This window comes from Nannospalax galili, unplaced genomic scaffold (assembly GCF_000622305.1).
Source record: "Nannospalax galili isolate Female #2095 unplaced genomic scaffold, S.galili_v1.0 scaffold371, whole genome shotgun sequence".
In the NCBI taxonomy this organism is placed as follows: domain Eukaryota; kingdom Metazoa; phylum Chordata; class Mammalia; order Rodentia; family Spalacidae; genus Nannospalax; species Nannospalax galili.
The window spans coordinates 2494844-2508444 of NW_008331606.1; the positions used below are offsets into that span (position 1 = coordinate 2494844).

Here is a 13601-nt window from a genome sequence, read left to right on the forward strand (position 1 = left end):
TTTTTTTTTTTTAACCTAACCACTGCAGGGTCTTAGGGACTCGCTCTCCAGGGAGGGGCGCTGCGGGTCTGTAGGGGTGGGGTTGATTGCGGGGCGGTTGCTTGGCAGAGTGTTATAGCCCCTGCAGTTTTCCCTGATTTAAGTGCTGCGGGGCTTTGACGTCTCTCATTCTCTCTCCCTTGCTCTGCAGCTGCATCTCTCAAGACATTTGGCATTCGCTTGGAAGAGGTTCTGGTGAATGAGCTTACCCGCCGCAAGCATCTTGAACTGACAGCTACCATGCAGGTTGAAGAAGCCACTGGTCAGGCTGTGGGCCGTCGTCGGGGAAACGTGGTGCAAAGGATGTTTGGACGCATCAGGCGCTTTTTCAGCCGCAGACGGAATGAGCCCACCTTGCCCAGGGAGTTCACTCGCCGTGGGCGTCGAGTGAGTTAAATCTTTCAGGTTTCAGGCAGGGACCTTTCCTAGGGTGTGCATTTTATGTCAGGTGGAGGGGTCAAGGTCTGTGTCCTTATGAGTTGGGGAGGGGCTTAACAGAAGTTGGGGGTGGTGGGCATGGCTTGCCACAGAGAGACTGTGTTACATACTGAATGTTCAGTGCTCAGGAAGGTCCTAGTCAATGCTGTTTCTCCCCCATTTTAAGGTAGTCTGGGTTTCTCCACAGGGTGCAGTGTCTGTAGATAGCCTGGCTGAGCTGGAGGATGGGGCCCTGCTGCTGCAGACCCTGCAACTCTCAAGGGTTTCATTTCCTATTGGCCAGCGACTTCTGGGATCCAAAAGGAAGATGAGCCTCAACCCCATTGCCCAACAAATCCCTCAGGTTGTTGAGGCTTGCTGCAAATTCATTGAGAAACATGGTAAGGGAGTCACAAATGGTTAAATCAAGGAAGGAGGCAACTAAAGGGAAAGGAAGAATGTTCCAGAAAAGGAGGGGGGTAGGGATAAGAAGCTGCTGGGTGAAGGGCTTGGGCAACATTCCCCTGACACCACTGGAGTTTGAGATCCAGCTCCTAAGGGAGGACAAGGGAAATGTCATGAGGCACTGGATCATACATGTTTAGGATCTCTGGTCTTATCTTTCAGGCTTAAGCTCAGTGGGGATTTTCACCATTGAGTACTCTGTGCAGAGAGTGCGTGAGGTAAACTGGCTATATTTACATGTTTGTTTCTTAGGTAAGAAAAAGAAGATGGAAATGGGGGCTCTCCCAAAAATGTGGGGGAAATGTCATGATTGATTGGGGGGGTACGGTCATCTTTCTAGACCATCAGCTATATCATATTGTCAGTATCTCCACTGAGGCCTGGGATTTACCAAAGAACTATCAAGAGGGATCATGTGGTGGTGTATCTTCCCTTCTAGCTCCGTGAAGAATTTGACAAAAATCTGGATGTGGTGCTGGATGACAATCAGAATGTACATGATGTGGCTGCACTCCTCAAGGAGTTTTTCCGTGAAATGAAGGACTCTCTGCTGCCTGATGATCTGTACATGTCCTTCCTGCTGACTGCAAGTGAGTCTTCTGTTCTCACTTGTTGGGGCAAGGAAAGGAAGTAATACAGAGATCTAGGGGCCTAATGACAGAGGTCAGGCTACAGATTTCCTGTGAATCTAAGGCCGAGTGAACAACAGAAGATAAAAAAAATATAAACATCTCCAGAATACACACATACATATTTGTGAATGAAAATAAAAAGTATAATAAAATCCTCTCCAGGTTCTTTTCTGTGTCTCTTGATGTTCCCATAAAAATCTGTTGCTTGGGAATTGTTCTAGAATTTCTGGAAGTTGTCTCTGCCCTCTTAGGACAAAGAAAAACCAAGGTTTTGTAGAAGTCTAGTTTTGATTGTGGGGTGGGGGAGGGCATGTCTTGCTTTAAGAGGTCCTGATCTCAGATGTTTTGGAAGGAAGCAAAGGCATGTTGTCTAGGTACTTCCTCCATAGTCATCAGCAATTCTGAAGCAGAAACTGCCTTGATAATCAGGCTGTTGCCAAGGCTAGCCCTCTGTGCCAGCTCCTGTCTTCCCTCCTCTAGCTCTGAAGCCCCAAGATCAGCTTTCTGCCCTGCAGTTGCTGGTGTACCTGATGCCACCCTGCCACAGTGACACCCTGGAGCGCCTGCTGAAGGCCCTGCATAAAATCACTGAATACTGCGAGGACTCCATTGGCATTGATGGACAGTTGGTAAAAATATGTGGCAAAGGGTACTGAAAACTTCTGTTGGGGACATGTGTGGTAGTATATGACCAAATAGGGTGATAAAGGGGTAAAGAGATAAAAATATTTTAAAATAATAAATATCTGTACAGCTTCTAGCACTACATCAAGGCTGATCAATCATATTCTATTCTTCTTTACCTAGGTTCCAGGTAACCGCATGACTTCCACCAACTTGGCCTTGGTGTTTGGATCTGCTCTCCTGAAGAAGGGAAAGTTTGCCAAGAGGGAATCCAGGAAAACCAAGCTGGGGATTGATCACTATGTTGCTTCTGTCAATGTGGTCCGTGCCATGATTGATAACTGGGATATCCTCTTTCAGGTAAGTGGGAATTTCGAATACACTTATTTCACATATTTCTCTTCTGTTCACAAGACAAGGGAGAAGTCTATGTGGATAACAAAATCAGATATCTACAAAGTCTCCTATTCTAGAAATTCTTTTCACATTAATTGCTTACGGTGCCTTCAATCCTGAGCACCTAATAAAGACAAGTATAAATGAAAATGTCAAGTGCAATAAAGGTTGCTACTTTTACTCTCAGGTCCCTCCCCATATTCAGAAGCAGGTTGCTAAGCGTGTGTGGAAGTCTAGTCCTGAAGCCCTGGATTTTATCAGACGCCGGAATTTGAGGAAGATCCAGTGAGTGGTTTTTCTTTTCTAACCATGGTTGTTCATGCTTAGCCTATGGGGGGCTAATGACTTTGGACCATGTTGGTTTTAATCAATTTGGGGGCAAACTGACTTACTTTTTTTCAAATCCCTTCTCTTTCAGGAGTGCTCGCATAAAGATGGAAGAGGATGCATTAGTTTCTGATCCAGTGGAAACCTCTGCTGAAGCCGAGGCTGCTGTCCTTGCCCAGAGCAAGCCTTTTGATGAAGGTCAGTTCCCTGTTGGAGATCATTTCCCTGCTGGAAGTCAGACCTTTGCTGAGGGCCAGGCTCTTCCTCAGGCCAGGTCCTTGCTGAAGATGAGCCAGAATCCTTTGAGGAAGATGTGTCAGTAAATGAAAAGCTAGTGTTTGAATATTTCAATCAAATAGTTTTGGGGGAAGTTCAAGGTTTTGAAATGCCAAATGACCTTAATATTCATGGCTCACATCTTGAGGGTATACCAGAACTTGATGAAGAAGATGATGGTGAGGATGATGATGATGGTGGTGAGAATGATGATGATGGTGATGATGATGACACCCTAAATTTTGATGATCTTCCTCCTCTTGAGGATGTTCTAGAACTTGATGATGAGATTCCAGAACTCATTGAGATCCCAAACTTTCAAGAATTACCTTATTTTGATGTGGTTCCAGACCCTGAAGGAGTCCCAGATGTGCATGAAATCTTGATTCCTGGAGAAAACCTGAACCATGACTTTGAAGAAGGACCAGATTTTGAAGACAACCAGAATTTGGATATCGCAGAGGTTCCATATCTTGATGTAATCCCCAACAATGAAGAAGCCGACTCAGATGCTGACGATATCCCAGGTAATGACGACGCCCCAGACACTAATGAAATCCCAGATAATGTAAATGCCCCCAATAATGATGAATTCCAAGATTCTGAAGAAGTCGCCAATCTCGAAGAGATCCCGGCTGTTGATGAAGTCCCAAATGATGAAGCCTCAAATGATGAAGAGATCCCAGACCATGATGAATATCCAGAGGTTAATGGGATCTCAGACTCTGAAGAAGATACTGATTTTGAAGAAGTCCCAGCTCTTCATGTGGTCCCAAGTCCCGAAGAAGCCCCTGCAGGACATGAAATCCCAAATCATGAAGAATCCCCAGAGGTTAACGGAATCTCAGACTCTGAAGAGGATCCAAATATTGAAGAGGTCCCAGATTTTGATGGCATCCCAAATGATGAAGAAACCTCAGATGCTGAAGAAGTCCCAGATCATGATGTAGCTCCAGAAGTCAATGGAATTTTGTACTTGGAAGATGCTCCTAACTCTGAAGAGGTTCCAGCTCTCCATGTGGTCACAGGGTCTGAAGATATCTCTGATTCTGGTGAAATTCAAGAACAGGAGGAATCTTCAGATGAGAGTGGAGCCCCAAGTAATGAAGAAACTTCAGAGAGTGAAGAAATACAAGGGTATGAAGACACCTCTGATGTGAGTGGAAACCAAGACTCTGAAAAAACTTCTGATCTTTCAGTACTTGAACCTCAAATTCACAATGAAATTACAGATTGGAAGAAAGAGCAAGTGGATGACTTTGATGAAGATGTAGTTAATACTGTGGCTTCAGAGACTGAAGATTTCTCCATCGTGAGTACTATCTCAGATCCTCCACAAGACCTGGCTGTCAATTTTGAAGAAGCCGTGAATGTGAAAGAAGTCCCTGTGCCAGATGTCAACTCTAAAGAAGTTCAGAATCCAAAGACAATTCAGTTCCGTAAAGACAATGTAGATGTTACATTCCCTATAGGTATCACTCTGCTTAAAAATAAGTCTCAGCCCAGCCAAGTCATGGGCTGCAAGTCCTTCCAAGAGCTATTGAAGAATCACACCTGCTTTCTGCCCTCCATGCAGTGTTGTAAGCTTCCAGCTCCAGCTTTGTTACTCATTTGTTTGGTAAAGTTCATCAGGCTTCTCATAGGGTGGTGGTTGTTTTTAAGAGTTCACCCTTTTCCCCTTATTGCTGGTGATATGGTCCATTTGCTTTGAGCATAGGGTGTCTACTTTACTCTTTCTGTTCCCTAATCCAGCCTTACTTCAGCTTTCACAATGGTCTTAGAATTTGAAATCTGTGTTTCACCATTAGGCTGCAGTTTTCTTACATATAAAATCAGAGTAATCTTCCTGCTCTGTCTTCATGCCTCATACTGTATTTGAAATTCAAAACTAGGTCTTAGTGCCTTGGGTGCTGTGCAAAGTATAAAAGTCTAGAAACATAAGAAATTAACATTGTTACTATTTTCCAGGTTCCTCTGAGGAGCCCGCTGTGCCTCGCGGCACTGCCCGTTCCCATGACGATGAGGAAGGAGCGGGTAATCCCCCCATTCCGGAGCAAGACCGCCCATTGCTCCGTGTGCCCCGGGAGAAGGAGGGCAAAACTGGCATCGGCTACTTCTTTCCTTAGATGTATTTCCCTTCTATAAAGTGCCAGACAGGGGAAAAGGGTGGGGGTAGACCTGGGATGTCACAGCAAACATTAAGGAGAGTCTTGAAGACAAAGATTTAAGGGTAAGAAGGAGTTCCACCTGATGCTCGGGTCAGGATGGGAATTCCAAGTACACTGCCAACCCCACCACTGGGGATGCTTGGTCTCTGTAGCTGGCAAAAGCAGAGATGTTTCTGTGTCACGCCCAGGCTCCCTGGTGCTACCTTGCCTTCTCTTTTACCCCTGATCCTGGCTTTCTCTCACTACAGCCCTTCCTTTAATTGATGTTACATTTGTGGTGAACGCCTGTCCCAGAGAAGCTCACAAATCTCGAGGTGCTTTCCCTCCCCCAAAGGGGATTGCATGTTTTTCCTTACTTTCCTACCCTCCTCCCGAGAGCTCAATTGGAAAGGCCCTCAAGAGGCATGCTAGAACGTTAGGTCAGCCTATGGACTGCTGACAAACAATTAATGCTAAACCATGTCACACCAACTCATAGCCGTGTCCCCGCAGCAACTCCACCGCCTCAGGATTTTTTTTTTTCTTTTCCAAATTATTTAGACCAATGGCTCATCAAACAGCCACCCCCCCCACCTCCAAATTCTGTGCAGTTTTGCTCAGGTCAGGCCAACAGGGAAACCTCAAGTGTGAGCCTAACTAGATTTCCTGGGGTCAAAAGTTAGAGGAAAAATTAGATTTTAGTACCTGGATCTGTTTTACAGACAGCCGGTGTTCCCACGCCGTTGTCAGCAAAACAACTAGTTAGGTACAGACACATAGTTCCAAGTAGTTAAATACACCTGATTACAAACATTTTTATCTATCGTCTCTGTAGTTCCTCTATGCAGGACGGTAAAAATATGCGGGACATGCTCTGGTAACACTGATATGGGTTATGTATGACATCCAAATTTAACTGATATTTATGGGTAACAACGGCTAAGGTCCATAGAGTGAAGAATGTATTGTATTGAGGGATAGACATTGATCATACAATGGGTAATAACCGCAGAGCTCGAAGATTTGTGATTGTTAAAACTTCTCTGGCATTTAACCATTAATAAACATCTGTGTTGTGACAGCAGCATATTCATGGCTTATGGTGTATTTTTTGCTTCTTTGAGTTTTGAGGATGAATTGGGAATCTCTGAGTGGAGAGCTGAAGGGGAAAAGAGGGTAGGGAAGAGGAATAAAGGAGAGAAAGTGCTATGAAATGAAAAGGAGGCGATGGAATGAGATAACAAGGAGAACGGATGTGAAATAAAAAGAAAGGATGAAATGGGATAAAGAGAAGAAGAAGATAGAGAAGAGAAGATTATATGAAATAGGGGGGTGAACTGATGTGGAATAAAGAGGAGGGATGATGGAATAAAGGGGAGAGATGATGGAGGATAAAGATTAGGGGATATTATGGGATAAAGAGGAGAGGTGATGGGGAATGAAAACAGGATGCCATGCAACAAGAGGGAGGAGGGATGATGGTGGATCAAGAGTAGGGGATGGCATGGGATAAGGGGGAGGGGTGATGTGGAATAAAGAAAAGGGGATGACATAGGACAAAGGGAAAGGGTAATCAGGATTAAGGAGGGGATGACATGGGCTAAAGGGGAAAATCTAGGGTGGATAAAGAGGAGGGGCCATTGCAGGATATGAGGAGGGGTGATAGGGAATAAAGAGGAAGTGCTGACATGGAGTAAAGGGGGGACATGATGGTGAATAAAAGAAGGGTATGATATGGGATAAAGAAGAGGAATGATGGGAAATAAACAGCAGGGGATGACATGAGACCAAGGGGAGGGGCGATGGGCAATAAGGAGGAGATGCCATGAGATAAGTAGGAAGGACAATGAGGAATAAAGAGGAAGAGGTGGCATGAAATAAAGGGGAGGATGATGGAGAATAAATAGGGGGAGATGACACGGGATAAGTGGGTGGGATGATGCGTAATAGAGAAGAGGTGGTGAAATGGCATAAGAGGGGAGGATTATGGATAATCACGAGGAGGAAATAGCATAGATTAATAGAAAGGATGATTTAGAAAAGGAGGTGGGAATAATATGAAACGAGAGGGAAGGATCATGTGAAATAAGAGGAAGGGATGGCATGGTCTAAAGCAGAGAGATGATAGCAAATAAAGAAGAGGCAATATTATGGGATAAGGATGAGCGGTGACAGGGACTAAAGAGAAGGGGATGATATGGGACAAGGGGAGTGGTGGTATAAAATAAGGAGAGGATGCATGGGATAAAGGGGAGAGGTGGTGGTGGATGAAGAGGAGGGCATGTCATTGGCTGGAGGGGAGGGGTGAAAGAATAAAGGAGAAGGAATGATATGAAATAAGAGGAAATAATGATGGACAATTAAGAGGGGATGCCAATGAAATAAGGAGGAAGACAATGAGGAATAAAGATGAAGAGGTGACATGAAATAAAGGGGAAAGATGATGGAGAGTAAATAGGAGGAGATAACATTGGATAAGTGGGAGGGATGATGGGCAATAGAGAATAGGGGATGAAATGGTATAAGAGGGAAGGATGATGGGGAACCAAGAGGAGGAAGTGGCATAGATTAATAGGAAGAATGATGAAGAATAAAGAGGAGGAGATAATATGAAATAAGGGGGAAGGATCATGTAAAATACAGAGAAAGGATATATGGGATATATGGGAGAGATGATGGTGGATAAGGAGGAGAGAATGGCATGGGATAAGGTGGAGAGGTAATGGAGAATAAAGAGGAAAGGATGACATGAGATGAAGACTTATATGGAATAAGGGGGAGGAGATGATATGGAATAAGAAAGAGGGATGATGGGGAATAATGAGGAGGATATGACATGGGATAAGGGGGAAAGATGATGGTGGGCAAAGCAGAAATGACATGGGATAAGGGAGAAAATGATGGGGAATAAAGAAGAGGGGATTATGTAGATTAAGAGGAAAGATGGCATGGAATAAAGAGAAGGGATTACATGAAATAAGCAGAAAAGATCATGTGGAATAAAGAGGAAGGAGTGACATAGGATAAATTGGAGAGGTGCTGGTAGATAAAGATGAGGAGATGACATGGAATAACAGAGAAAGTTGATGAAGAATAAAGATAAGGGGATCATATGAACTAAGGGGAAGAATGATGGGGAACAAAGAGGGGGGTGATGTAGAATAAAGAGAGGATGATATGGGATAAAAGGGAAGTGTAACAATAAAGAGACAGGATTGCTGTGGGACAAAGGAGAAGGGGTAACAAGGAGATAACAATGGATTAAGGAGAGGGGTGGTGTGGGAAAAGCAAAAGGGAAGGACATGGAGGGAGGAGGACAATTTGTATATAATAATTGGGAGAAACACGTGGGATAGAGTGATTTGGAATTAAACAGAGGAAAATCATATAAAATAAAGGGTAATAATGACAGAACAACAGGAATGGGGTGAAGTGAAATAATGGGGATTAAAATGGAAAAAAAGGTTAATTGCTATAATTGAATGAAGAGGATTGAAGAGTTAAAGCAAGATAAATTGTTCAAGAATGATGAAAAGGAAATAAGGGCCAGGAAGAAATCTAATTGGAGCACCTATAATTTGGAAGGAGGGGGAATAAATGGGGAAACCACTAGACTTTGTCAACTGAGAAATTCTTCTTGAATTGTTGAAAAATAAAAACCTAGAAAGAGTTGGAGACATAGGACTTCTAATGATAAGAGGAATGACAAACTACTGTTTAACTAATGGCACCACCAACCCTTGTTGAAAGCTCATGGTATCACATGACACACTAGGAAATTTCCCATGTCAAAGGCTCAGCAAGTGGAATGAAGAGTGTTATTTTTACACATTCAGCTATGGAATACTTTTTGTCTAACATTTACAGACAGCAGACATGTAGTACAGGGTTCCTCCTATAATAATAATTTTATAATAATTGCAATGATAGTTAACACATATGGAATTATTCCAAAGTGCCTAGTATCATTAAAAGTTTTACATACCTCATTTAATTTAATATTCACAATAACTCTGAGATATATGCTACTGCTATCTTCATTTTATTCTTCACAAAGCTTGAAATATAGATAAGTTAAATAACCTGCTCAATTACACAGCTTGTTAGTGAACAAGTAGACATTCTTCAAAGCTGGATTTTTAAAATATTAGATTCTGTTGGTCCACCATCTTAGAATTCTGCCTCACGAAGACACTTTGTACCACCTGGAGTCATTTGGCGGGGGGAGTGCTTACTTTCAGCAAGTAAGCTTCAGTTTTCTTTGAAATAAGTTTTTGCTTTCCACGTGGTACAAGCTACGATATATCCGGCTGATCATGGCAGTTGTACCTGGTTCTACAGATATGGAGCTCATATACTTCAACTTCCCTGCTGTGATAAGGATTATACTAGCATTCAGACTTACCCAAGGTCAGATATCTGGAGATACGATTCAGATGGGCTTTTTGACTGGAATTCCACAACTTCATGTGGTAAAAATGGTAATATGAGACTTACATTGCATCCCCCCCCCGTTCAAATGAAGAAAAAACAACAAACAAGACAGATAATTAATAGAAAAGGAAATTGTTTCAAAACAATCTTTTCAAGTTCTGGCTTTCCTGAAACCAAGTTTTGTCCTGATGTTCCTTCCTCATGCAGATCACTGACCAAGAAACGGGCTGAGTTGGCATAAAGGCAGACATTTTTCTAAATCTTCTCCTTACTATGAAGATCAGATCATATACTTCCTTGGCACTCCAACTCTTGTTCTCAGACTGAGTGACAGAGCAGACCTATACACTCTGGCTGCACAGTTTCTCAGCATGTCAACATCCCCGTCAGTTGGCATCTCTAGGAATGGCTTCACTGCTGAAAGTCTCTCAGTTTCCATATCCCACTGAGACCCATGTCTCCCAGCAATGCCTGGGTTTCTGACATTTGCTCTTGGTCTACAGTGATGGGTCCAGAGGTTCAGTATTTCAAGCTCTTTTCCTATCCAACCAGGATCTTGGGGGGCATTTGAATTTAGCAATGGCTACATCTTCATCCCATGTTCCTCCAAATACCATATTTGTACTATTTAGCCTCAACTTTAGTTTCCTCCAAACATGCCAGTCCAATCATGAGTGTTGTGGGAGAAAGAAGCAGCATTTCAAATACTGGAATCTCTATCAGTCAGAACTTCCAACCTCAGCTTGGCCCTGAGGTCACACAGCAATCCATCACACGACCTAGTCTTCACTTTCTCCTTTTCCTTCCCCATTTAAAGTCTAAGTTTTATCACCACTATCCCCATAGAAGAGTCCCTTTCAATGAATGCTAACCCCATTCTATACAGTGACATAAACTCTTATTTCCTAAAGGAAATTGAGGCCACTTGAACTCTTTTTCCTGAGGACTACAAATCCCTATTCTAGCTCTATTATTGCTCTACTGTCCTCCCATTTTCCTCCCTACTCTCCCATAACCTTGCTCACAATATTATCAACTCACTTATGTGAATCTTTCCTTATCACAAGGCATTCATGTGACCAGGCATCTCCCATCTGCAGTAACTGCTCTGTATCACTCTGTACCAAGTCCCATATCTCTATTAAGCTGGATGAGAGGATTTATTCAGTATTTTTCTTAATTCCCATTATCTTTCAAAATGTACTCGTCAAACTTCTGTTCCCATAACATCAATAAAATAATTGTGGGAGAAGTGACCACTAAAAGCCTATTATTTTATTCAATAAAATCTTCACTTTTTTTCTCAATGTATATTTTTATAGAATTTTTGTGCATTTCAGATAATACATAGTAATCATATTTAGAATTCCCTCATTGGACTTTATGCATTCTTTCATGTATGTTAAGGCCTATGGAGTCAAGTTTGTGTGTCCAGATGTCCCTCTGTGTGAGTGCTGGGCATGGTGGTACATACCTTTAATCCCAGCACTCAGGAGGCAGAGGAGGGTGGATGTCTGTGAGATTGAGGCGAGACTGGTCTACAGATTGAGTTCCAGGTCATCTGGGGCCACAGAGAGACCTGTCTCAAAAACAGAACAAAACCAAAAAACAACAAAAAAGAAATTAAAAATAAAATAACAAATGCAGATAGATCTTGTGTATTCTTCATTTATTTGTCTCAATGGTAACACCTTGTAGATCTAAAGTGTAACATGATAACTGGAGTACTGAAATTGATATAGCCCAAATGAAATAAAGGGCCATCACTACCAGAATCACTGTTCTTGCCCCTTTATAGTAAAATAAACAAACCTGCCTCTTATTTTCAGTTGTTCATTCTTCCTTACCCATGGTAACTAATCTGCTTTTTATTACTATGAGTTTGCCTCTTTAAGAATGATAAATAAGGGCTGGAGAATTTGTGCAGTCATTAAAGGATCAGGCTCAAAATCAAAAGACAAGAATGGTAAATAAATGTAATCATAAATATGTTACCTTTAGAGTTTGAAGTGTTTCATTAAGTATGATCTTGAGATAAATTCAGGTTTTCATTTCATTTTAAATTTTTATTGAATTTTTACTATTTTCATTAATATAATTTGATGGTATCTAGATTCCCTCCCCTATATGTACCTCCCCTTCTTTCCCCCTGCCCAATTTAATGTATTTTATTATATAAACAATAAGACCTATACAGTTTAAGTTGTGTCCCCAAATGTCCTTCAGTGTGGGTCATCCACTAGAGCCTAGTTAAACAATCAAGACTCCCATCCTTGAAATAGACTCTCTTCTCCATCCAGCAGCCATTGTTTGCCAATAGTTCCTCAGGTAGGATTGGAGTTTCTTACCAACTTCCCCACATTGATGCTGGGATTTTTGTCTGACTGGAGCTTGCATAGAATTTGTGCTTGATGTCATTGCTGTGAGTTAAATGAGTAACTGGCCACCTGTCTGGAAAACTCTATTTCCTTGTGGTCATCCGCCACCTCTGGTTCTTAAAATCTTTCTGCTCCCTCTTCCACAATGATCCCCAAGCTTTTGGAGGCAAAAGTTTGATATGAGTGTCCTGTTCTGGATAAGCATTTTGCAGCCTCTTGGTCTCTGCACATTGGCCAGTTACGGGTTTCTGTGTTAATCACCATTTGTTGCAAAAAGAAACTTCTCTGGTGAGAGCTGAGAGATGCATTAATCTATGAGAATAACAATAAGTCATTAGGAGTCAGTTTAATACTGTATGTAGCAGAAAACAAGTATCATGCTTTCCCCTATGTCTTATGACCTGACTAATTACAGGTTCCTAATCCTGTTATTAATGTCAGATATGGGATCCATCCTATGAAGTGGACCTTAGATGGAATTAGAGAGTGGTTGAATACTCCTATAACATTAATGCCACTATTGCATCCGTGAACATATCTTGCCAGGCCAGTGTTGTTGTCATTTACAGGATTCACAACTGGATAAGGTTGATGATTACTTTTTCCTTGAAGTAACATGCATAGAAACTTCTAGCATGGTAAATGCTGGCCAGTAGAGATGTGGCTATGAAGTCAGCACCAGCTTGATGGTCATGGTTCAGGGGTGGGAAGAGGCTTCCTGGGAGGAGTTGTAGAATGCAGTGATATGAAGGAGCAAAGTAGAACATTATAATAATGAGTAAATTGGATGGACAATGGGAAGACAGGGCAGAGGAAGGAGTAGAAGGAGATGCTACCACTAGAGAAGCTTCTTAAAGTATTTATTTACACCTACATTATAACAAGAAATTAAAAGGAGTTACCCTACAACAGCAGAACCCAGCTAGATATCATTGGCTAATGAGAAAAACCTCAATGCCAGGGATGAACTTGCTCTCTGGAAGTTGTTGACCAATGGTCCTACAGACCCTCAAACAACACTGGCTCTTGCCCCTGATCTTGGTTACCCACCAAGACTTGATAGGAAGACCCTATTGCTGAAGTATTTAAGTATTTAAGTATTAAGTATTAAGTATTTAAGTATTAAGTATGTAAGTATTTCCTACTGTAGACAGACCACAGTATCTTGAATCATTCATCTGGTGAAGGAAATTTTTAGTTTTGTACCAATAGAGGAAGGCCTCTTTAAGCAACTGTGTGGAGATTTTGGGCAAATATTTGTTTTCATTTCTCTGGAATAAATGCCTAGCAATACAGTTGTAGGTCCTTGGTAATTACATGTTAACTTTTACAAGTAACTCACAAGCTATATTTCAGAGGAGCCACACAACTTTCTATTCCAACTAGCAATGTATGAATGCTCCAATTGCTCTGCTTATTTTCAACACTTGATGTCATCACTCCTTTTAAATTTTACACATTATTAT

At 42.0% G+C, this 13601-nt stretch overlaps 1 protein-coding gene across 4 annotated transcripts in view; it reads left to right on the forward strand.

Annotated features, from left to right (window-relative positions):
- The window catches only part of Arhgap36 (Rho GTPase activating protein 36), a 52420-nt gene extending 46008 nt beyond the window's left edge, over window positions 1-6412 (forward strand). For 2 of the 4 annotated variants that reach the window (XM_008826732.1, XM_008826731.1), the window contains exons 4-13: window positions 191-426; window positions 665-857; window positions 1084-1139; window positions 1361-1511; window positions 2034-2182; window positions 2361-2537; window positions 2761-2858; window positions 2992-3098; window positions 3527-3703; window positions 5145-6410. In XM_008826732.1, the coding sequence (XP_008824954.1) occupies window positions 191-426; window positions 665-857; window positions 1084-1139; window positions 1361-1511; window positions 2034-2182; window positions 2361-2537; window positions 2761-2858; window positions 2992-3098; window positions 3527-3703; window positions 5145-5302 (1502 nt within the window). In that variant the 3' untranslated portion in view covers window positions 5303-6410. Of the gene's footprint in view, window positions 1-190; window positions 427-664; window positions 858-1083; window positions 1140-1360; window positions 1512-2033; window positions 2183-2360; window positions 2538-2760; window positions 2859-2991; window positions 3099-3526; window positions 3704-5144 lie in introns of all 4 variants that reach the window. The other 2 variants (XM_008826733.2, XM_008826734.2) reach the window with 2 other exon arrangements.
- Window positions 6413-13601: the final 7189 nt, after the last annotated feature.